Raw genomic sequence first — 25,417 nt, 5'->3', positions numbered from 1 at the left:
ACTGTGTGCATGGGTAGATTTCGCCCCTACATCACTGTAGTGGTACTCTGCACCACGGAGTGTGCTGCTCTGGCAATGTAATGTGTCACTACATCACCATAGGGCAATGTAGACGCACCCACTATCATTTAAAAAATCGTAGTTAAAGGTTTAACTATTGTAACATGAATGTCAACCACTAAATATCTTTGATTAAAAGTGCAGTGCAAGCATTGGCTCCCTGATATTAGTTACATCACTGAACCAGAACCTAGACACATTCCTCTAGAAACACTCATAGTATACAAATGGCAGTTGCCCAGCTGGCTTTTCTGAAGCTTTCAGTCTTACAGTGTAACCTATTGGTATCCATTTCCTAAATGCTGGAGGAAGTTGCAACTTAACAAAGATGTGTCTCTTTCAAGTACAATAAGTAGCTAGACTATGTATGTACTTGGCCATATAACTTCCACATGCTGCATCCCTTTATTAGAAATTATAAGTGCAGTCCATTACATTTTAAAAGAATTAGATGTGATCTCATTAGTTCTTGGAAAAGCTCAATAAAGCCCAAATGAATACTGAATTAGAGGCAGTGCTGAGTTCTTTAGGCTGCAAAATCATTATGCCTGTTTCTGATGTTTGTCTAACCAGTGTTTCCTCATTTTATTTTCTAAAGATTCATTCTCTCTTGAAACATAATTTGAAAATCACAGCAGCTTGCATTGGGGTTGCCCCCAAACTTTGTACCTATTTGCTGTGCCTGACTTCCAGAAGGTGCATCTACACATTAATGCAAAGCGAACTCCAGTGCTCATCATGCTGTGTTTTTATTGATCCTGAGAACCTGAGTTTGCTGTTTGAATATGCACCTGGGGCTGCAGTACCCCTGATTGGCAGGGGGCCCTGAGGGTCAGCCAGCCCCCACACTGAAGCACCCTCATGCCCTAGCCAGCCAGGTCAGCATCTACACGTGCATTGCCACCCGCTGAAGGAGTCAGCAGAGTAGTACTCGTATTTAGGAGCTGCCAATTAGGGGAAAACATCTGGCCGAGACCTTGAGAAGCACAGTTCTGTTCTGAAAATTTGCTGTAAAACATACAGGCTGCCCAAGGAGCTGGTGTGGGCTTGGAGGACCTCGGGAAAAGGAGGTGGTTCTACTGGTATCCGAGTACAGGGGCAAGGGAACCGGTTCAGGGCGCTGCATCGCGCTCAAGTTCAGCCCAGACGTATTTCGCGATCCGGCCAGTTCCCCTCCCGGCTGCGGCCACTGCTCAGCATCGCGTCTCCTGATGGCTCAGGGCGATGTCTTCGCTCGGTTCATTCCAGGCAGCGCCGGGGACGGGGCCGCCCGGGCTGGATTTTGGCCCATCGGGGATCGCCAAAGCTGGGAAACACGGAGCGTGCGGGACCCCGGGAGCGGAGCGAGCGGCCTGGGCCCGAGCGGAGCGGGGCGGAGCATCTCCCAAACTGGTTTCATGCGGCGACCACGGCGGGCGTAGGGTCGGTGCCACCGGGACTGCGCCTCCGCTCCGGGCCGCTAAGATCCGTGGCGCAGCCGCTACACTTCGCAGGCCCCGAGTTGTAGCAGCAGCGGTCACGTGGGAACGAGCGGGCAGAGCCCTAGCTCCAGCCCCACCCGCCGCAGGTCTCCCCGGCACAGACAAAGCGCGGGCCGCGCCTACCTGTCCCTTTAACTGCGGGGCTTGCCCGCCCCTGCGCGGCCCACCCTCTCCTCTCAGCCAATGGTCGTGCAGGGCTCTCTGACGGACGGGCGATTGCTCCAATGAGCGATGGAGCGGGCGTTTTCAAGCTTCCCTCCCAGGGCGAGTGGGCGGGCGCTCCTGAGAAGCTGTAGCCTCTGGTAGGGTGTGCGGTGGGAGTGGCGGCCGCGCGGGCCAATGGCGCGGTAGGGCGAGCCGGCGGGCTACCTGTGGTGTCGGGGGCGGGAGGCGCGCGCAGAGCGGCAGAGCAGCGGAGGCAGCCACCATGTTCCAGGGCCCTGAGACTGACCCTGCCAAGCCCAGTTCCAGGTACTCCCGTGTCCGGGCGGCCGCGCTAGGTCTGGCGTCCTGCCCCGCTCCGCGCTGCCCCACCCCGCGCTGGGAGCCGCCTTTCTGCTCTGCGGGCTCGGCGGCCTGACGCCCGGGGGCTGCGCCCAGCTCGCCGCGGGGCCGCGTTCCTGTGGGGGCCGGGCCGGGCCGGGCGGCGGGTGTCTCCATGTGCGGTGGGACTGGCCGAGGTGGGCGCTGCGCTGTCAGCACGAGCGAGTCCGCGTCGGCCGTGGGGCGCGCGGTGCCTCCTGCTGCGAGCAGGGTGCGGTGCCAGCCGCCGCCTCCCCGCGCTCCTGCGCCTCGGGGCCCGGCGCGACCTCCCGGGCTGCGGCGCTGGCGACCCCGGCGCGGCCGAGCGGTCCTGGAGAGAAGGAGCCGCCCGGAGCCCCTTCCGCTGCCACGTGCGGCAAGGGCGACACTAAAGCAGGTCTTTCGGCTCACGCGGGCGGAAGTTTGGCCGTGTCGCAATCCGTGGTGTTGGCATTTGTGCCTTGCTGCCATGGTCGTGGGCAGTACAAGCGGTGTCTTCACAAGAGGTTAAGTAACTAATCGCCAAGGAATTATTTCAAGTCTTGTTCCCGTTTCGAATAGAGCTTTATTCATGGATGATAAACATGAGGGGCTGCAAGGAAGTCTTTAAGACCACTTTTAATTAAGGGACTCGTAATTCAAAATCTCCCTGGCAACTGTGAGCTACCACTGGAATGGCAAAATAAATCTTCCTAAAGCTGAATCCCTGTGGTACCAGGTATATTTAAAAAGATGTCAGAGTTAGTCCATTTATGTAATCGCTGAAACAGTGGGGCATTTTGAACATATTGAAATGACTACAGTTCTAGAAAAAAGATGTAAAATGAAAAGTTCTTGAAGCCTGACAGGGATGGGAACAGGAGGATACAGATACAGCTTGTTCTCTTTTCTTCTCTTCTCAGAAGGCCCTTAAGGGAAGCTTTAAACAGCTGCATTAATTTAGTTCCTCTGAGTTGTCAAACTATCAGCCTAGTGGATCATCTCTAGTCCATTTGATACATGATAGATTTAGGCTTTGCAGAGTTTAATATACCTTCCTGCACCCCCTCCAAATAAGTAGTCAGCCTTCAGAGATGCAAAGGAAAAAAAATCTAATAAGACAAATAGCATACTCTGGTTTCTCTTCAGATCACATCAATCTTTCACCTTGATGAGAAACCGCTTTAAGAAGTCTAACTGCACCTTTTGGAAACTGTATGTTTTGCCTTTTGTGTGATCAGTGCAGCAGTTCTTATTTTTCTGTTAGTTTAACTGGAAGTAGGTTAAGGAGAGGTGTTTGGAAGAGCTTTTCCATTCTTTCAGTGTATGGAGCCTTCCATTATCCTCCTGGCTATTGCAAGGGTAAGAGGTCTTCACTACAGTACTAGAGGTGCACTGATACATTGGTCCGATATCAGATTGGCACCGATATAAAGAAAATTGACTGTATCAGAAATCATCCTGATTTGGCCGATAAATGCTTATGCATGCGCTCAGCCGCAGCACAGCACATAGGCCTGAACCCAGGGAGGGCACGGTGGGAGGGGCGTGTGCCCCACATCTGCGCAAGCAGGGTGGCTGCCCTTGCTGGCTGGGGCAAGGGCTGCGCCAGGCTCTTCCTGGCATGGGGGAGGGGTTGGGCCGGACGGGGGCTGCGCCCAGGGTAGGCAGTGGTGGTGCTGCGGGGGGAGGTATGGTGAATTTTGGGGTGGCTGCAACCTCTTTCCCACACACCCCCTGAATGCCTCTCCCAGCACCACCGCCACCTGCCCCAGCACAGCCTGGCCCAGCCTCCACCAGGAAGAACTCAGTGCCACCCCAGGCCCAGCCTGCAACTGCAGCCCACCCCGCCCCACACAGATCCAGGGGGCATGCACCCCCCATGCCATCCCAGGGTGTGCGCAGTGGCAGGAGCCGCCACCCACACCCCGTGAACGAGCTGTGGCTCCAACCTGCACCCACCCTGCCCTGGTTGGGCAGTGCCTGCCTCAGCCACAGCCCCACTCCCTCTCTCACCACAGGGGCCTCGATCTGCCCCCCAAACCCCTTCCTTCTCCCCTCCCCCTCCCCCACAACAAACTTACCAGCTGGACTTGGCTCTTTTAAGCTGCCAGGCTGCATATCGGAAATCGGATCAGTATCAGCCTATATGCATCCTTTAAAAATCAGCTGTCGGCCCCCAAAATCTCTATCAGTGCATCCCTATATATTACCATTACTTATCATCCCGAAGTACTTTAAGTGGCTATCCCTAGTAAGTGGTTTCCTTGCTTGGCTTTGTGTTAGTCAGATTTTTGTAGATGTAGTTGTTAGGCCTATGGTAAATATGCCTTAGCACTGCAGAGTTGGCAGCTTCTGTCTGTTGTTGGTGTCTGATCCTGGAAGACTTGCACTAGTGCTTGCTAAATCATATTTAGGAATCAGCTTTTGCTCAGCTAGACTTTTTCCTCTGACTTTCAATGTTGAGAAGACTTATTGAAAAATGTGACCAGCAGATTTGAAATGGCAGATTTATTGGTTTCTACCTAGGTTTGCAGAGAGCCTAAGCAATAGCTTTAAGGGCTGTATGCTGAAGCCTAAAAAATTTGGTTCTTGCAATTTGACTTTTTATACTCCCAATCTAGTAGTGATACTTTCAGCATACACATACTAAGCAATGGGGATTGCAACTGTAAGACATGTTGTACATGTGTATATTTTATCCTGCCCTACCCAGAAAGGCTCAGAGCAATGGCATTTTTTAAATTAAGCTGTGTTCCTCTGCCCTATTTGTATCTGATAGAATATTTAGATTTTATGTTTTCTAACTTTTATATGAAAAGGAGATAATTATTAAAAAGAGCAAGTAGAGAAAAAGTTGATCATTAGCGTTTATGTCCTCATATGCTCTTCTTGACAGGATCCCCTCCCTCAGCTCCTGTATTTAGGTTGGAAACAAACTAATCTAACTGCCTCTTATGGTTTTTGATCTCTCAAATGGCCCCAAACCATAATTTGGGTTTGTGTAAATACAATATTTGCATAAAGCCAACTTGGCTGTCTTGTGCATGTTTTTAGAGCAATTTAGCTCTTAAAATATCTAAAAAATGTGTAGCGAGGTTTCAGCTGGAGACTGGTTTCGAATTGTGAATAAAAATTCAACTTCAAATGAACTAGCAATTTAACGAAGAAAAGTCAGATGCCTTGCTTATTGAGCTTTTAGCTAATAATCTCTGCAAATTTAAATTAATTAAACTTGTATCCAAGGTGAGAGTGTAAAGTAATGGAATTAATCAGTAAAACCAGTAAAACAGAGCACAGGCCTCTTCTGATTCTCAGATTAAAAGAGGAACCTTGTCCTCCTATAACACTAGAGCTACCCTCTTCCGGCGATCTTAAAATGCCAACAAACTCCTTTTGTGTAACTCTAAGACTGGGGTCTCCAGAGTTACCTGAGAGCCACAGCCCCAGTGCCTGAGCCAGCAGTCCCAGGAAAAGTGGGCGGGGCTTCAGACAATTTTTAGCAAGCTGCACATACAGTGCCAGCAAGCTGAAGTTTGGCCACCTCTGCTCTAAGATCTAGATCTAGGTGCACAGAATTGGTGATAATTGGCAGCCAGCCATGAGGCACAACACTGCCACTTGAGTATAAATCTCTGGGTTAGAAGGTGCTTTCATCATGCTCAGGACAGAATTGACATGTTTTTCATGTTTTAATTTAGTGTCTGCAATGTAAGTATCTGATGGTAAAATCTCATTCATAAAGGAGATGCGTCATATCATGGACTTGTTAACTTTTGGACATGTTGAAAGAAGGCTGATATAATCTAGAGCAGAGCAAGGCTATTGCAATTATTCAGTTATTCCCTGTCAAGCATTTGGATAAAGAACAACTTGGTTGAGACTGAGTCAGATGATAGGTTTTTTATTTTTAGATCTGGGGAGTAAGTACTTAAGAAAGAAAAGACTATAAAGTATGTTGCTGATCTGGGTGGATTTTTTCCTGTCCCGCATTGCCAAAGTCTGACAATGTTAAACAAGTTAGCTTTTCCTTTTTGCAGCTCTGGCTTCCATGTGTGGCTGCTGCTACCTTTCTCTTAGACCAGAATGGCCAACATGCAGCTCAAGTGGTACAGGCAGCTTCTTTGTGTGATGCACAGCAATAGGTAGGGCAGAAAGCAGAATAGGAGATCAGAAGGGAGCACATGGCAAGAAGCAGAGGAGGAAATTGGGCAAAAAGGGTGATCAAAGTCACATTTAGGAAGGGGGTGGGACTAATTTTGGCACATCTGCCAAAAAGATTGGCTCCCATTGTCTTAGACAATGGTTATATATCTACTACTTCTGGACAGCAGTTGAAGACTGCTGAGATAATAAGCTTGTAGTTGTTATCTATTAGGGCTGTATGATGCTTCAGTTGCCATTTCGATTTGGAGGAGATTTGGCCCGATTCAGCAGCCGAATCTGAATTGAATCGGGAGACCCATTAAAAGATCCAAATCGAATCCAAGGCCTCTGAATTGATTTGGAAAAGATTTGGGGAGATTCAGATTGGCCGGGGAGAGGCAGGCAGAGTCAGGCGGCTGCAGGTTCTCCCGCGGCTCCTCTGGCTGTGCCTGCCTCTCCCCAGGCAGGGGGAGCCACTGAAGAAGCTCCCATGGCTGCCTGGCACAGCCATATCCCCCACCTGGCCCCAGTCTCTGGGCACTTACAAAAACAAAAAGAAAAAAAAAAAAGAGGAAGCCCCATGCTTACCAGCTGCAGCTGTGGCAATTAGGGCCTCTGAGGGCTCAGGGCAGTTGGGGGGCAGCGGGGATTGCCCCTCCCCGCCCAACTGGCACCCACACAGCAGCTGCCCTATGGCATAGGTGCAGCATGGCTCAGCAGGGCACTGCATGCTGTCTGGGAGTTGAGGCCAAGTGATGCCAGGCTCCAGCTAACTGCTGGAGCCACCCCAGCTCTCAGACAGCATGCAGTGCCTTGCTGAGCCACGCTGCACCCATGTTGCTGGACTGTGCCTGTCTCTCCCCGGCTAGCCGAATCTCTGAATCATTGGAATCTCAGAATCTCCAATTCTGATTTGGCCAAATAGAATGGGGACAGTGTTTAAAATCACCAAATCGAATCACTGTCCTTCCTCTGAGTTTGCTGAATCTGAATCAAATACTTTCCTATTTGCACAAGTGTTTAATCTATGCCTATTTAAGGGTCTTGATTGACTCATCCTATTTTACTATATAACTACCATTTAATGAGTGTCCTGTCTGTACGTAGGGGATGTGTCGAGATGAAAGGCTGTAGTCCAGAAGTTGGACACACCTCTTAAGTCAGTATTACTTAGTGCAAGGTCATAAAGGGATCAAATTTAAGCAAAACTGTTGAGTATTTTAATCTAATCAAATACTTCATTTAGATTTTGAGTGCTCTGATGAAAGAGGCAGATAAAAAAGCCTGCTTCTGCTTATTACTAGTTTATAAGGATCCTATCCTAGAATATGCGCTAGGTACCAGAGGTTATGTATACGAATTCAAAGTATTAAACTACACTTGACTTCCTTAACTCTAATTCAAAATTATGTAGTGTAACAAATTAAGTATGTTCAGTTCAAGATGCTCAAGCCAGCTTAATCTTAAATTGAGGAAGGGGCAGAGAGAAATATGACAACATTTTAAAACCTCCTGCATTCAATTTAATCTTGTCTCATATATCTGTCTACTAATGATCTGTACCACAGGGTACTGAAACCCCCAGGAGGAGGCTCCAGTAATCTCTTTGGGAGTCTAGAAGACACCACTTCTTCCAGCAGATCACACAAGATGTCGTCTAACATATTTGGAGCAGCTGAAGGACCTCAGAACCTTCCAAAGAAAACAAACCCTCCAGGTGAGAATCTATCTTCCTCAAACAATAAAGAGAAGACTGACTTTTACTTATGCAAGAGCTAATAGCTTCCATTTCCCTCTATGCTCTAGACCAGAGTGGTGTTTGAGCAGCATTTGTGTTGGCATCTTGAAGCTGTCAAGCTTCCCTACCCTCAGAGTCTTAGAACTTTGCTACCTTACAGAGCTTGTGTGCTCAATCAGTTTGCTTTTCTGAAAGGCTGTTTATCACAGAGACATCTATGATTCAGTGTGTGACAAACTTATGACTGCAGACTTCACGTTCAGTGTTCAAGGCTTAGTTTAATGGTAAGCTTGCAAAATACTTGTCAGATTAATTTCCAGTAATTGTATCAGTTATATCAATTATTTGCAAGTGCTCCTTTCCACACCACTTTAGTTTAAGAGATGCTTCAGCTGATATTTTGCACTGTAGTAATATTCAACAAGGCCATGTGGAGGACCCTATTTGGTAAAAGACCTAAAGAGCAAAAATAGCAGGACAGGACAGGATTCATGCTGTAATGTGCTGTATTTTGCAGGAGACTAGTTAAAATAACAGGGTTATATTCTCATGGTATTTTGCCAGATGAAAAGAGAATATCAAAATTCTTCTCTACTTGTGTATCAGGGCTCATAATGACACTGCAGTAAGCTGAAGAGCACTTGCCTGTTGGTTCTGAGTCTGATTCCAAACTAATGAAATTGTGCTATGAAATGCTGCATTTCTAATAGTAAGCCATCAGCGTGGTTTTGTTAAATACAAAGATGGAGGAATGCTTAGTTTGTTCTGTGTCTGTTTTGGAGGGCACGCTTTGTTGGGTATACCACAGTTTGAGAGACAAGTTAGCCAGTATGAAGCTTGAACTAGCCAAAAAAATGCTAAATAGATTGGCTTAAAACAGTAAACAAGGCTAAGATTAGATAATGGGGGTATTGTCTGTCTGCAGCACAAAAAAACTGTTCTTTGTTTCTCAAACCCTGAACTAGCCATTGTTAAGCTTTGAAATTGAACTGGTACTCCAGTTGATACATCTATACAAAGGTGTTCCTGCTTCTGTGTATATTGTAAGATAACTAGTTACCATACTGGATGAGAGATTTGAACACCGCCAGCTGGTGGTAACTTTTAAAAAGTGAAATATAATTGAAAAGTATTGGATAAAGTAATAATTAGAATGCCCTGTAAAATTAGATCACTATGCTGAATTTATTTTATTTGGAGAAACTTGAAAAAATTTAAACACAAGGCTATTTTACAGGCGTGCTTTCATGCAAACCCTAAGATGTAAATCCCTAGAATTATAAAATGACTGTATAGCATCTAAGGGTGTCTGCACCAACAGAAGTGAGGATTGTAATTCTTTTATAGGCCCTTGGCAGTGCCATTATATTGTCCAATTATTAGAGAATATTACAGCACTCTTTCTTAACAGACATCACTTTCAGCTTGTGTCTTCTGTACACTAGTTTCAGGGACCCTACAGAAGCTAATTAAAATGGTGATAGAGATTGAGTAGTCACTATACTAGCTGCAATTCCAAGACCACCGAAAGAGTTTTCATAATAAAGGGCTTCAACCCTTGAATTGCATAAAAGCAAATAAAACTACAGGATTTATGGACTTAGGGGGGTATCAGGCTCATCCTTGACAGATAAAACTTGATGAGTTGGAGAAATAGAAAGAAAGAGTATAGCACAGTTACATGCTGCTCCAAGTAACTTACTCTTACAACAACCTTGCAGGGGGGAAAGAGAGTGGTATCTTTGAGGAGCCTAGCCCTCTTCAAGCTCGTCAGCGTACAAATCCACCTGGTGGGAAGACAAGTGATATCTTTGGGTCTCCAGTGCCTGCCAGCGTTGTCCGAGCACACCCAAACAAGCCCAAGGTATTTTACTTCCCTGGCTCTCGCAGTGGGTCAGAAGAAACTAGCTAATGATAGAATTTCCTATAGTCGGGTAAACTAATGGTCTGAACAAAATTCTATGGCTTTTGCTATGCTAGGCCTAAACTGTGCATTGGGTAAACCAAAATAAGGCAGCACTGCTTTTATGACTGTTTTCTTTCAGCTCATTGTTTTGAGGCAGCAACAAAGCAACTTCCTGTCAATGTGCTATAGAATGCTGAAACTTATGAACTATGAAGCATGAATTGTGGGGGAAGCCAAGGGCTTCAGCAGTTGGGTAGAGAATGGTTAGGGATTTTTACACCCAGCTAGGACATAAAAGACTCCCTTCACAACTGGGAGGCACTTCAGACTTTTGACATTCAACAAGAGTTGGGCTCCTTCTCTAAATGCTTGCTTTTTTTGCTTTTTTGATAATAAGGACTATGGTAACACCAGACTTGCAGGTGGGGGAGGACTGGGATCTGAATCTCATATAAAATCTTCACGTAACCCCCTGCCCTCTTCATCTAATCCAAATACATGTAACTGTATAGATCCAGTAGCAGTGCAGGCTTTTCATTTAACCTTTTGCAAAGATGGTCAGCAATGAAACCATTAAATGTCATTAAATGTCAGCCATTAAATTTTGTGTTGTCTGCAGATTCAAGTACACTTTAAATAAATATTAGTTAATATTTATCGCAGTCTCAAAGGAGTGACTGTAATTCATGCAAATGGTCATGATTGTGACCAAACTATTTGAAAACAAGAGGATAAAATCACCACTAACTTACCAAGCTCTTCTGTATTGAACTAACTTCCACATCTTAACTTAACAACTGTTCACAAGTCAACTTTACTGCTAAAGGTGTGGTTACCATATTGTCAATGTTCTTGACAAATGGAGAGCCTTAGAAACAAAGCATCCAGTGAGGCACATTATTGGTGGCATTTCTGTGTCTCAAGCATCTGCTAAAATGGTGGTGGCCAGCTCATTGCTGAGGTTATGCTTCACTGCACTATCCCAGCACCATGCTTGTTGGTTCTGGAACAGAGGTGCAGGGAAGATGTTATGGGAAATTTGAACCGAGTTTCGGATGGAGCACAAGTGTAGTGGGAACAGGAAAAGGGTAAGGAACTACAGTGCATGGTTCTTTAATTGAGATTCTGCTGCTGCTTCCATTTAGCAGATGGCAGGCAGATCCATGGGTTGGCCCTCTTACAATTCAAACTTGTGAAATATAATCAGTCTTTCAAGGAAAGGGTAACCAGATTATGTTTCTCACCTTTGGATCACAGCTGGGTAACATAAGCAAGGGGTGTTGAATTGAAATAGTTTCTAGTTTCACTCCTTCAGCCCTTTCTTTTACAGTAAAACTTTACTTGATAAAGTAAACATTTTATCTGGATTGTTGATCAGACTGCTGTAGTGTTTTGTGTTTAAGATCTTCGGAAGTCACCGTTCACTTGTTATCAGATAGTCCCTGTAAACAGGTTAGTCCGCGTGGATGAAAGAAAGGTGTTGAAGTTAATGAATCATCTGGTTCAATCCAAATGGGTTTAAAAACCCTGAGACTATCCAGTGTAGTACTAAAGAGTCTGCTGCCTTAGGTCAGAACACTTGCTGCTGCTTGAGTTGTAAAGGATACTTGTAAAGGAGAGTGCAGTTTGAAGGTCTGAATTAATGTAAATCCATGGGCAACACAGTTTTATCTTACTCCTGTGTTGTCAGGTGAGTTGCCCCAATAAGATGAAGAGCTCTGTATTGCAAAGAGCACAATGATTCCTGCTCCTTTAAAGAGCTTGATGCTACTGCCACTTTGTAAATAAAAGTGATTTCAACAGGGTCCGTTAAGGAAAACTCTATTTTCCTGTTAATGCAGGAAACACACAGTCTGCTTGTAGAAAAGGTTACCTTTCAGGACTAAGACCTCAAAGAGTGTTGAACTGGTGGAATATTTCATGCCTTTGAAGTTTTAAATTGATTTTGGTTTTATTGCAGGATAGTATTGTCTTAAAAGAAGAGAAGGCACCACAGGAACTAAAAGGTGAGGCAAAGGAAACCTCTATCTCCCACCTGTCTGAGATCTCAAAATACTTTGTACAGCCTGGTGTTGCTTTCCCTTTGTGTGGATAAAAAATAATGCTGCTTTAGGGGAGGATAGAGGAATACAAAACATCAATTTTCTGAACTGGGTGACTCTAGGCAGGGTACCAAAATGAGGTTTTTATACCTTGGTTGGGCATGTAGTTATAGGAAGTGTCTGTTTCTGGCATCTATTATCCTACTAGATGCATTACAGGAGAGAGGTTTTTTTGTTTTTAAATAGTCCTTGTCACTGGGGCTCTGCCCCCAAGCATGCTCAGGCAGTTCAGCTGTTCTGGTTATGTGTCTAAACCAAGGGTGTTCACCCTCCAGCTTGTAGGCCAGATGTGGCCCACAGAGGCATTGTATCTGGCCTGCTGGTCTCCCTGTGGTCATGAAATCTGGTGGCACGGGAGGAGTAACTATTAACATAGCCACGCTCCCACCTGCCAAATGCCCAAACCCCAAGCACTGTGCACCCAGTCAGAGACAGGCTGTGCTCCCTTCCCCCAGTAGGGCTAGGTTGAGACCAGGCCACCCTCCCCCCCCCCCCCCCACGGGGCTGGTAAGCCAGGCTGACCCCCAACCCCTTCTGCCCATGATCTGATGTGGCACTGCCCATCTGGCCCACCGAGGAAAGATGAAGAGCACAGCCCATTCAGCATGCTGGGGAAAAAGGAAAGGAGCACCACTGGTCTAAACTGTTTGAATTGTAAGGAAATAAATCCCTTTTGGGTAATAGATGCATAACTGTTACAAAGAAATCTGATCCTTTGTATTGTAGGGTGAAATTTTGGCTACATAATAATTAATTTTCCACAGGTTGATGTTTTCTGGGATTAACAATGTAAAACAAAATCAGTGCTTCTATTATACTCTCAAACTCAGTAATAAGTTGGCATATTGTATCAGTTGTAATTAGCCATAATTGTATAGTATGTGTAATAATCTTGCACAGCATTCCATTCCTTGCAAGAAAATTTTGGTAAGATTACTAAAAGAGGTAGTGCATATCTGGCAATGAGAGATTCTTCCTCAAAACCCCCTTTTTCCAGTGAAAGAAAGGAAGACTGCATCTTCTTTTATAACTGCTCTTCTCTGAGCAAATGAAGAGCAAGCAGAGAAAGGGATTGGATCCAAAAGAAAGGGAGTGGAAGGGTAGGAAGAACGCAGGTGATAAAGAGCATTATTAACTGCATAGCAATATAACAATTGTTCTAACCTCCCTTTTCATATAGTTGCAGAAAACAACAAACTGCAAGTGGAAGACAGAGTTGAGAAAAAGGAGCAACCCAAGGAGCCAGAACCTAAGATTGATAATCATGAACCCAGACTAGGGCCAAGGCCACGATCACACAACAAAGTCCTCAACCCCCCTGGTGGCAAATCTAGCATTGCATTTTATTAGGAACAGCTGTCTGCTTTCACTAATGGAGTCTGCACAGAAACTTTATCTGTGGGTCTTGAGGTCAGTTTCTAGGCTGTCCCCTGGAGGCAGGGGAATGTGACCTTTAGTTTCCTGTCTACACTCTGGATTAGAACAGGGGAAAGCCTGCTGATTGCAGGGCCCTCTTAAAAAAAAAAAAAAAAAAAAAAAAAAAAAAATGTTACAGTGCCTATAGAAAATAACTGTGAAGACCATCTTTTATTTGTGAGACAAACAGGGTGGTCATTCAGAGGGACAGGGGCTGAATCAGGGGAAAGGAGTGTCCCTTTGTGGTGGGTGGTTATAATCAAATCTCTGGGCTTGCACCTAGCTTGTGGTTGTGGATTGAAGCTTTTAGTGCAGGTGCCATAATGACAGTATGTTCTATTGAATGAAGGCTTCATTGCAAGGTGTGGGATAACCTGAGCCCAAACAGCAGACAGTTCTCTCTCTTCAGGCAGTGTAATCTAGCATCACAGGGTGAGCTGTGATCTGCAATTGCTATGGCTTCAATTTGGTGTGCTCTATTAAGTGGTGTTGCTAAGCTCCAAAGCATTTGTTCAGTCCTTTGCTATAGCAAGTGCAGATTGCTTCCCTGGGCCTGCAACTTTAAAAACACTGTTTGCCCTTACCCTAAAGGAAAGAAAAATCTCTCCTTTTGTGGCAGTTTCATGAGCCATTAAATGTAGTGAGCTTCTCAAGATCACCTCTCCATGGCTATGTGAGACCCTCCACTTCCATCAGTCTGCGTTTCATGCAGGTGCTTTTGGAAAGGTTCTTATTTCAGTGACATCCTGCTGCAGTGTCTCCAGACTTCCTGGTAAAAATGATAATGACTTGAGAATGTACAGTATTTGAGATTTCTAGTGAGCCAATTTTAGCCCATCACCAGCCATTAAGTAAAAGCCCTCATGTGCAGGAATGCTGTGGGTTTTACTTCTACTGCCTTAGAGAAACCACAGACTGTTCTGTCGTCGTCTCCACAGTAGCTCTTTTCTGTTTCTCTGCCGACTCTGTTAGTGAATTCTCTTCTCTGTCTCTAGTCAGCCTTAATTTGCCTTTGACTGCCTCAGCTTTTTGCTGAGTGTGGACAATCTAAGTTGCCATCCACACAAACAGCTGTTGTAGCTGTCTTGAAATGCTCTTAATCTGATTGGGGCAGCCTAAGAATCCTTGCAATACAAACCTTTGGCACACTGGTTATCTTGAATCATGTTAGTAAAAATATGTGCACTGTTTCCAGTGAGCAGTTGAAGGGTGGCTGAAGGATTTCACCAATTTTGACTGGACTTTCCTTTGAATATGTGCAAAACTTCAGTGTTTTGATTACACTAGGTGCTTAGACTGTTAGCCATTTTTAATAAGACTTTACTGTCTGACTGCATCAAAAACAAGCATTCTTCAGTACACCAAAGAACAAGCAAGCTTATCTGCATGGTGGCTCCACAAACCAGTAGCTGGTGTAGCCTTGGTTTTCTAAACTATTTTTTTTGCAAAAAAACTGCTCAGATGAATTCTCTTAAAGCCAGGTACTAAAACAACTTACAGACTGTATTGTCTGTCAGATACCCAACTGATGCCAGCAAAGATGAAAGGCTGCATAAAGAGTTACAGCTGCCTTCTTGATCTGTGAAAGCATAAATACTGTCTTGGGGGACAGAAATGGCTCTGCAAGGCAGGAATCTTAAGGCCTGCTATAACTGACATATTGGTTTGAGTTCCTGCTCTCGGCCTCCTGGGGTATGGGAGAAATAGTCCCTTTTTTGAATGTTGATCTCCCAATTGCAGTACCAGATGGGATGAAAGTTGGCTCTTTGGATAGCAGTTTCCTTGCTGCTATTCCTATTTTGTTTGCCTGGCTAAATTTGTGAGGGAGCCCTGTCTACTTTCTTCCTCGCTGGTGTGTCAACTCCCCTTTCCAGTGTGGGCTAGGATCTTCAAAAGGTTAACAAGTAGTAAAGGTCAACTGAAGCATGCCCTTTTGCTTTTAGCATTTTTTTTTTTTATGGACAGGTTTGTCTATAGACAGTGTCTTGCTAAAGCTTTGATTATAAGCTCAGTGGTTTAGTTAACTTTTAAGTTAGCTGGACCTGAAGTACTGAGGTGGGCATTGGCCTACAGTGCCTGTATTTTGAACAACTTTCAGGTAGGCCTTAAAACTGGTAGTGATTCTGTCTGTGCATTTTTTTTTGGCATTTTCATGCAGTCATCATCAAGTAAGTTTGATAAGGATGGTCTCGTTTTTAAATGAGGCTGAAGGGGATTTGGAATGTGTATAAAATGGTAAATCATAGACTTCTCAATAAACCGCTGTATTTTGTTACTTCAGTGTTGTGTAGCTATCTACTACTGTAAGTAGGTGAATCTAGGCATCTTGGCTTTTGACCAGATCCAGAACTAAATCTCCAGAGAATTAAAATCTTCTGCGGATTACCCTGACATCCTGGCATACCTCTAAGTGCCATGTCTAGGAGGAGTGGGACTGAGCCTCATCCATACTACAGAAGCAGTGTAACCTTCTAGTATACCTTACTGGAAGCTGTGGTATCTTTCTCTGATTCTAAGTATAGAAACTGCTGTACTATGACTGTTTTCAGAGGGTTTCTCTCATGGTGGGGTGCTACTTCAGCTGAACATTCTGTTCTTTTGCAGATAAGGATACTGTCTTATCCCTGTACAAAAATCATGTAAAGGTATCTAGCCTTGGGACTACCCTTGAATTGACTTCCTAATTTCTTCACTGTTGAGATGATATGCTTAGATACTGGGATCCATTCATGATGTGGAAGTACTTTTGCCTGTAACCAACAAAACACTTTATTAAATGCACAGAACTGGCCTAGTACATTAAGTTTTGTTCTGTCAACCAGGTGACTTAGACATGGCAGCTCAAGCTAAATATTTTAAAACAGGGTGAACTGGGTCCAACTCAGTCTCAACTAATGTCTCCCTGCATGCTCCCATCCCAATCGTGAACAATTATTAATTCAGGTTGTTCCATATTTCAGCTGCATCTCAAATTCCACTGTTTGTGTGCTGTTTGTATGCTTGCTATAGTATCTCTTGAGCCAGGGCTTTAGCTCTAAATAGATTTTTGTAGGAACCTCAGAGTTTTAAATATCCTTGATTAGTTAATGCATTGACGATGAAGAAGATAAATGTTCTACTCCATTAAACTGCAGACAACAGCTAAGTGGATTTTGTTTGTACACAACTATAGATAACTGCATAATGAAGCCATACCACTGTCTGCAAAGCAGTTTTTTATTTATCTTTTCTGGTAGGAGAAACAAATTGGACTATATGAATTTAGAGAGTTTTTAAAAGATTGACCATTATCCTGGCTAATCCATTTGATGACTTTACAGGAGATTACAGATTATTTAGTTAATATATTAACACTAGTTTAGGATGTAGCAAAAGAATGGATCAAGCATTTTATGTTTTGACAAGTAGAGAATAATTGCAAGTGTTTCCTTGTTTTGAGGAGTAGTTGTACAGCAGTGTTAGATGGTGCTCTCACCTAGGCTAAGAACAGATGTTGCATTTCTCCCTACACAGGTTTTGTGTTTGTCCTGGAACAGAAATTTTGCAGGATTGATGTACATGTACACATCACCCTTCTAATCAGGGTTTAACGAGCGGCTGAATGCACTGCTGCTATTCTACCACTGATTTCAGTGATGCAATCCTGGGATAATTATTCAGATGCACTTTGAGATGTCCCAGCATAAGCTGTTAGTACTTCCTATCCTATAAACCTTTTTAGAGTTTACCCAGGGGATAAATGCCATAGCGCTTGTCCTGGGATAAAATGGCTTATTCTGGGATAAGCAGCAACACTTGTAGCCTTACCATGCCAGCTGGAAACAGTGGATCACTCCTGCTTTGAAAAAAAAACTAGATTGCTCTCCCATTTGCTTTTGAAATGCTATATGATGCTATATTTTGTGATATGTTAGGCTAGACCAGTTAACATCTGTTTGCATAAGCCTACCTCTAGGTTACTCTGAAGTAGAACCTTGGATCCTGTCTCCACAGCATTTTTTTTAATCAAAGTCTGGATTACATCAGTGTGAGACTTCTATTTCTATATAATGTAGCCAATTACATTGATGTAACTGGTTAACTAATTCAGCTGCCTCCCCACACTGCTTTGAACCATGTCCAGAACATCCTTTTTCTGTCAGGGTGATTAGATATCACCTTCCTCTTCAAATTCTGTGCGCTGCCAGGTTTGGTCATTTTGTATGTGTGTGCACCAGAGGTCCACTTATCCAGCTCCCAACTGGAGCCAAGCTGAGGTCCTAGATTTCTCTACCATATGATACAGGGAAGATACAGGTTACAAAGCCCTGGTCTGGGTGTCAGAACAGACATTTGAAGAGAACAGCTGAGGAGGGTCACAAACGGGAAACCATATCACATTAAAACTAAGGGTAGGAAGATGGCTTGCAATGACATGCACTGCATGTTGGACACTGCCAATGCAATAAGAGAAGGCTGAGAATGGCACAAAGATGAACCTGGCACAGACTTTACTCAGTCTGTGTTGGTACCTAGCACACCAACATTGTTACCCACTACACTGTTCTTAAACTCAACCACTATAGAAGAAAATAAGGATAATTAATTTTCTCTTTATCAATGTTGGTGTTCCATGCTTTGACATTTCATATATGTATTTTTATTTCTGGTATTCTGGGCAGATACAAGTTGGTACCCTTGGACTGCTCCAATTCCTCTCTGATTCAATTAATAGATTCCACCACTGAATTGGGCCGAATCAAATCGGGGACCAAAGTTTCACACAGCCCTAATACCTACTGTGGGAACCAAACAGTTACTTTCTGCTTTTTCTGGCCTTTCCTAGGGCCTACCAGGGTTCCAGACCTTCAAATACATGCTGTTAGCAATAGCCCAGCAGCTGGCATAACTTGAGAGAAGAACAGAACAAAGGAGGAATTGCTCACTAACCTTGTAGAAGTTTCTCAGAAGTGAGGCAGGCAGTTTGAGAATAGAGGGGGCTTCAAAGATGAGAAGCAAGCAGGTAGCAAGCACCCTTTTATGTTCAGGGAGCTGGCAAAGTGGTGCTCTGTTGAACCAGGGAAAACAAAGCAGCAGTTTATGGGTATAATAAATATATTTCTGAAAAGCTTGTTCTAGTAAAGTTGCTGCTTGCTCAGTATCTCTTTGCTGCAATCGAAAGTGGAGCCCTGATTCTACACACTGGAGCTTTCCTAGTGGGAATAGCAGTTAGCCCTAACAGCTCTACTAATAACAGCTCCTTCCACCAGTGGCAGAGAAGACAACAACGTACATGAGCCATTCCTTTGAGCACTTCCAAATGAGGTTGGTACGATGCTATTGGAAGCCCCTATGATCTTGCAATGGCTGTCAGGAGGAAAGGCTAAAGCAACAAGGAGGGGGTCAAGCAGCACTGCCACTGTATTTAGCTTTACAGCCCTGCTTCATTTTTGTCCCACTGGTGGTGGTCTCAAAGTAGGGAAAGCTCATTTCCTGTAATCTCTTTAGAATGTGCTGCACAGTAGGTTCCCCCATTGTCTGCAGTGATTTTCATAGTTCATACAATAGAAGTACATGTTTTCTAACATATACAAGTAGGCTGCACAGCAAAATATCCCCCTCAGTAGTACTACTACTGTACTAGCACTGCCAAAGCCCATGAGCCAAGACAGCCAATGCAAACAATTAAGGAGCCACTTATCCAAGCCAATCAACCCTTGTTCTGTGCACTCAAGAATGGTACTACACAGAGAGAAGCGGTTTCATTAAGTCTGTCTTGGAGCTGTAGGTCTTGCTGCTGCCATCCCCAAAACCACTCAATAAGGAAGCAGCAGTTGGTTTACAAAGCTCCAGGAAGCTGGTTATGGCTCAGACTACTACCTATTCATGACTACTTGGATTACAGTTTATTGTGTTGTCCCCAAGTTCATTACTGTATGAAAAAGTGACACTGGGTTTCCAGAAACACAGCACAGGATCATGAGGAATGATGGGATAAACTTTTAACCTTTGGATGTGGTATGCAATTAATTCCACAATGCATCAGGTCTGTGCAAAGTGTGTATTACTCGCTCATACAGCTGACCACCTGGTTCAAAAGAAATCCCATTATCTGTAAAACCAATGACTCAGGGAAGCAAAACCACAGCTACTTTGACATGGCCACTGCATGCCACTTACTATAAAAGGTACTTGTTTTGAAGGCTATTCCCACTCTGCCCTGAACCCAAATCCTCAGCAATCTGTAATGCTGTTACATGGAAATCCCAGGGTGAATTTCTGTGAGACTGGAATGTTACACCACTGTAATCGCAAGCTAAAAGATGTGCTGGGATAATAATCTAACCTAGCAAGTGAACTCAGTTAACAACTGATTAAAAATGCTGCTGGTAAACATAGAGATTTACACTCATCTTAAAACTATTAGTGACTCACTCTAATTAAGACAATTGCTTTGGTACAAAAGCTGATGCCTCAGCTTAATGAAGGTAAGAACAAGAAGGCATTGTTAGACTAGTGATTCTCAATCAGGGTGCCATAAAATCCTTTTAAGAGTGGCACACAACATTAGCATCTGCACAATTAACAAGATAAACCCAGAGACTTCAAATAGGAATCCACAGTGTCCAAAAGCATTCTGACCTATTGTCTGATTTATTTGCAACAGAATACATGCTCTATTATTTTTCTCAGTCAAAAAATGAATGAAAAGGTAAGAGCTTGCATTTTCCAAGAGAGGTCTTCAACTGCATTAGGGAGATGAGTAGATGAGAAGTCTCCCACCCTTGTTTTCAACTGCACACAACTTAATCTCCCGGCAGACTAATTGTTAAAATGTTTGTATTAGATAGTATTGTAAACCAGCACAGATTCAGACAAATTTATACAAGCTTGGGAGGAACTGCTATGTAAAGTTCTCCAATCTCCACCACCTCTTACTAACGCGGAAAACAACATTTCCTGTAACAGAGGATCTGTTCTCCACAAGGACTAGTTGGGAAGCATTACTTTATTGTACTTGTTGCTGCAACCTGTTCTCATGTACAGAAAATTAGTTTCACTCCAAAATATTTGTATTCCGCCACTGCTTAATGATTCACCAACGGCTTTCCCTACCCTCTGCTTTTGGCATTTTTTTCCTTCGTTTGCTCTCACCTCTTTTTAAAAATGTGATTATTACTTCATTGTTAACCCATCACATTCAAGAGGTTGCATAGAAAGACTGGTAGTTTTACTCAGCTCTAGAAGCCAGAGATCAATACACATTAGCACTAACTAGTGGAAGCATTTGATTCAGAGGATTAGGTTACATATATTTTTACTTACTGTCTTAGATCAGTTGCATACTTTTTGAGGGCATCTGAGCAGTCACAGCTTGGGAAGCAACAGCAAGGCAATTCAAAATTTGGCCCATTTTCACCCCATCAGGCCTTGCCAATTTATAGTGAGATTTAGTTACTCACTGTACTCTGCTTAACTTGTAAGCTTACCTAGTTGGAGGAAACACACATTCATTCTAGTTACTGAAATGGAAGGCTAATTTACTCATTTAGTAAGCAAATGCTGCTGCAAGATGCTTGCTGTGAAAGAACAGAGGAAAGTTCAGTGAAATGCATTTGACATCCCTTAATTTAAGATTAAAAAGCAATGTGGACACACTAGCTTGTACCAAATTAAGATAAATTAAGTTAACTCACTGCAGCGAAGTTAATTTTTAGAAAGAAGCACCACATGGACCTCTGTGCCTGGAAAGAGGTCACTTCCTTGCTTAAGTAATATATGTCCAACATATTCTGCTTGTGCTCCACATATATGGAACTAGCAGCATCCCCTTCAAGTAAATAATTCCTCTCATTCACCATCTTCAAGCAGAATTAAAGTTTCCCTTTAAAAAAAAAGTTAAAATACTTTTAGATGTGCTGCTTAAAAATAATGGCAAAGTCTGATGCTGTGTCTAGCAACCAGTCATCAGTTCTTGCGCTCTGATGGTAGTGTGTGTTTAGACTCGAGGTTGCTCAAGACTTCCTAGTTGACAGACCCATCATTTCCTGGTTCACTGCTAAGCAGTGGTGCTACATCTGCAGGTTGCCGCTCCTCATGTTCCACAGGCGATCGTTTCGTTGTTCTGTTCAATGTGCCCCCCTGGCAATTCAAAGAAGCAGACAGTGAAAAAACAGAAGCCCAAGCAGCTTGTCCAAGGTCCAGTCTAAAGCATAGAGTAAATAGCCTTTTAGCTGATAGCTGGGTCTTCAATATTTTGTGAAGCTCATTTTGGGGGAAAAAATGGGCCTGAAACTCCCAATTGCTAGACCTCTACCTGGGGCACAGCATCAACACTGGAAATACTGTATGGGTTTACAGAAGATTCTACAACAATCAGCAGTGCCTCTCCAGAGTCAAAAGGAGAATCCTTCCACATCCAAAGTCCGCACCACCCATTTCAGAGACGCTGTTTTTGAAACTACCACATTAGGAGCAAAGTTTACACTTAAGAAGCACACTAAAGTTAAGAGACACTTGATGTTCAAGTCAGTAAGTCGTGAACAAAGATAGATGATGAAAGCATAAGCATGTTCTTACCTGCTTCCTGTCCACCACATTAAGACTAACAGAGGTAACAATACATGCAATGGTGTTTGCCAGCATAAAAATCATCATCTGCTGCCAGCGCCACAGTGGGATCTTTAGTTCACTGTTGGGGGTCAAGGACAAAACTAGTCACCCTATGAAATCATTTACTTCCTTCTTGCTTAAATACAGTTAAAATGAAGCATTAGCATAACATCTTGAAACTGCCTGGTTTAAGCCACAAACAAAACTGGCTTTTCAATTTCAGTCCGTAATAGCACCATTACCAGGATTTGCTCAGAAAATGAAAGGCAGTAGCTCTTACCTGGACTTGGTTCCCAGAATGTGTCCAACAATTAAGTTTGAAAGGCCAATTCCAATCATCTGCACAGAGGTCGCGAGCCCCATAGCTGTTCCTAGAGTGGCCTGGGGTACCACAAGGGGTATGGATGGCCACATACTAGCCTGTTGCACAGAATAAAGAGAGATGATAGTAGACATTTTTTTCTATTCTACTGAGACACTGTCTAAAGAACTGAACAACTCAAGCCCTAGCTTCAAAAGGTGTTAGCTTATCACTGGGGTAGGCAATTATTTGGGTCGGAGGGCCAATTAGGGAGTTATGGTGAGCTGTTACAGGCCAGGTCAATACCCTTCCCCCCAGCAGCTCATCAAAACTCCCTAAGTGGCTCTGCTCCACGTTTGGCCGGTTAGCTGGGATGGGGCTGTGGGCAGGCATGAAACAGCATTTGGGAGTGAGACAGGCAGGTGAGACTGGAGCTGGGATTCACAGGGCCATGACAACACAGGGCTGGGAGCCAGGGCAGAGCCACAATCAAATTCCCTGTACGCCCCTGCAATGGACACTAGTTCCGTGGGCAGGGGCATGCTGGGAGCGGATCACAGCTCTGCCCTGAGTTCCCACCCCACACTGTCACTGGCTGGGACCTGCACAGATGGGGCATGTGGCCAAGCAGATGGGATGGGATTGTGGGCAGGTAGGAAGCTACATCCAGGAGTGAGACAGGCAGGTGAGGCCTGGGTTAAGATTGCAGGGCAGTGACAGTGTGGGGCTGGGGCCCAGGTCTGGGCCCAGGGCAGAGCTGCAATCCACTTCCTGCATGCCCCTGCCCATGGAACCAGCACCCCTTGCAGGAACGTGCAGGCAGCAGATCACAGTCTGCCCTGGGCCCTGACCCCATGCTGTGACCACCCCGTGATCCCAGCCCCATCCGTCCATAGTCCTATCCCACCTGCCTGGCTGTATGCCCTGTCTGCACAGGTCCTGCCCCCAGCAGTGGGTGTGAGGCAGATGGGCCAGGGTGCCTGGGCACTGGGATAGGTCCAGTGGCAACAGCAGCCAGAAGGAACCACCACTGGGGTTGCAGGGAAGCAAGCCTAGCTGCTGTGCTGCCCCTGCCCAGATGCGCATCCAGGGACAGCATGACTGGCTGCGCTCACCATGGCCTAGGCTGTACCATGTGCCTCAGCCAGATAGAGCTGAGGAACCTGCTGCAGGCTGGAAAAAATTCCTTGGCGGGCAGGATCTGGCCCACGGGCCATCTTTTACCTACCCCTGGCTTATCAGCAACTGGGGAGAAAAAGTTGTCACAAAACACTTTTTGTTGCACCTTCCTTGCATCCAACATTGACCATTATCTATCCAGAGACTGCAATCTGATAGTCCAACATCCTCTTTCCAGAAGCTGCACTGGTCAGCTCAGAGCACATGTGCAATTTGAGATCAGGTTGTTCCAGTTTCAAATGTCAGAGCAGCTGATCAGAGAAGCTGGAATACTGCTCAGGTGGTGGCAAAAAAGAAAGCTATTGCTTTAATGCTTCACTCAGATAGTGCTGATAGGTTCCCTCATCTATTTTGTGTTATACTGGAGAAGTGATCCTTTGGGCATTTGTTACCAACTAAATCCTCTGGGTTCTGCAAATCAAAGATGTAAAGCAATAAGCTGCTAGCATACCCAAAAGTAGCCCCTGAGTAATCTGATGTGCTACTGTCTAGAAAGAGGGTGGCAGAGAGCATTGCCACAATATAATCTGGCAATGCAGGGGGTTCAGCATACTTACAGCAGCAAAGGAGTAAGTGATCCCCAGCCATATGGTAGAGACAAGTGGAGGAACAAATGTGAATGCTAGGAGAGCAAAGACTGGCAGAGTCAGCACAGCACAGCCAACTGCAAACACACCTCTCAATCCAACATAGTCCTGGTGAAGTAAGGAACAGGTTATTCAAAGACATAGACGGTTTCAGAAAGGCACCAGATCTGTAAAAGTGTTAATTTAGCTATGGGAAAGAGACCTAAAGAAGCATTCCCAGTTCCTCTCACGTGGCAAGAAGAACAGATGAGTCTGGCAAAGAGCCTTGACATTTAGAATTACCTGGATTTTGAAATACCAGAGTTCTATTTGCAAGACAACAAGTTGCATTTTAGTAAAAGTTAGGGACTGGCAAGTTAGACTTAACATGGACTGGTGTATCCTACTACTCCTTCCCCATTCATGTACAAAGCTCTGCCAATTACCTCACTATTTCAGTCCAGAGCTTCTCATGAGCATATAGGTACTCATACCCAGTTGCACAATACCTCTACAACAGGAATTAAGAGGAGCAGAGATCAAGTGTGTCACTTGTGACCCAATTTAGACTAGTAAACTGAGAAATCCTGCTTCAAACCCATACTGTCCATAAATCTCTTGCATCAGTAGTGACCTACCTCTGGGGCCCTGTTTTTAAAATCAGGCATGTATAATCTGCCCAAAACACAGACTATGGTTTGTACTAGGCCTTGAGGTGTGAGCCAACAATCCATCATGTAACTTGTGTTTTAGGTACTGATACTCACAATTAATATGCCAACTGCTGCAGAGAGAACAAGAGAACTGTCATACACTGCTCCAGCAATGTAAGCGGCTGCCTGCTGACTGTAGCCAGAATACTTATCCTGGATAAACTTGCTAAAAATAAAATTGGAAGGAAAAAAAGTTACATAATTAGGATTCTTCATCTGGTTATCTTGGCATGAAGCAAGTCAGTGCAGGCATCATCTGGACAGGGAGGACTTTCCATGGACTAGAGAATTTGCCAAAACACAAGTTCAGCTCAGTTTGGTCTGTAGTTCTGCATTATCTTTTTTAAGAGGTGGATGATGACAGTGGGCAGTCAGGCTTGTGACCCATCTTGCCTCTCTGCAATGGCCAAGAGAGGTCTGAGCATTTGGAGAACTGGAGGTGGTGGGAGGGGTAGTTAATTTTGAAACACCAAGATTTGTTTGTCTTCGCCCAGCAACTTATATGGCTACAATTAAGGGTTTTGGGGGGGGTTTGTTTGTTTTTTTTAGGAGAGATGAGCCTCACTGTACTGTAAGCTTCATAGTTCAGCAACAGCAAAATGCTGTCCTTTGCAGATTTACTGTGATAGATTGAACTAATCAATAACACAGAAGACACTAGGACCACAGTTCTTATATGGGAAATGAGTCTGGAATTAATTTACCAGTAGAAATGT

The 25,417-nt window shown here is 44.4% G+C and overlaps 2 protein-coding genes across 5 annotated transcripts in view; one reads left to right on the top strand and one right to left on the bottom strand.

Moving 5' to 3' along the window:
• Positions 1-1,907: 1,907 nt before the first annotated feature.
• On the top strand, positions 1,908-15,625 carry HN1L (hematological and neurological expressed 1 like). The gene is made up of 5 exons (XM_019539914.1): positions 1,908-2,012; positions 7,757-7,905; positions 9,648-9,790; positions 11,793-11,838; positions 13,115-15,625. Exons 1-5 carry the CDS (start codon positions 1,969-1,971, stop codon positions 13,282-13,284), a joined length of 552 nt encoding a protein of 183 aa, XP_019395459.1. The 5' UTR covers positions 1,908-1,968; the 3' UTR covers positions 13,285-15,625.
• Positions 15,626-18,786: 3,161 nt separating this feature from the next.
• LOC109313384 (major facilitator superfamily domain-containing protein 1-like) overlaps positions 18,787-25,417 on the bottom strand; it is a 17,801-nt gene continuing 11,170 nt past the window's right edge. For all 4 annotated transcript variants that reach the window (XM_019539912.1, XM_019539911.1, XM_019539910.1 and 1 more), the window contains 5 exons: positions 24,756-24,867; positions 23,980-24,117; positions 22,223-22,362; positions 21,910-22,021; positions 18,787-21,471 (listed from right to left, as the gene is read on the bottom strand). In XM_019539912.1, the coding sequence (XP_019395457.1) occupies positions 21,355-21,471; positions 21,910-22,021; positions 22,223-22,362; positions 23,980-24,117; positions 24,756-24,867 (619 nt within the window). In that variant the 3' untranslated portion in view covers positions 18,787-21,354. The remainder of the gene's footprint in view (positions 21,472-21,909; positions 22,022-22,222; positions 22,363-23,979; positions 24,118-24,755; positions 24,868-25,417) is intronic.

Source organism: Crocodylus porosus, unplaced genomic scaffold, assembly GCF_001723895.1.
Source record: "Crocodylus porosus isolate Cpor-Errol unplaced genomic scaffold, CroPor_comp1, whole genome shotgun sequence".
Taxonomy (NCBI): domain Eukaryota; kingdom Metazoa; phylum Chordata; order Crocodylia; family Crocodylidae; genus Crocodylus; species Crocodylus porosus.
The sequence above is the reverse complement of the archived record's forward strand: the minus strand, read 5'-3'. Positions and strand labels throughout refer to the sequence as shown.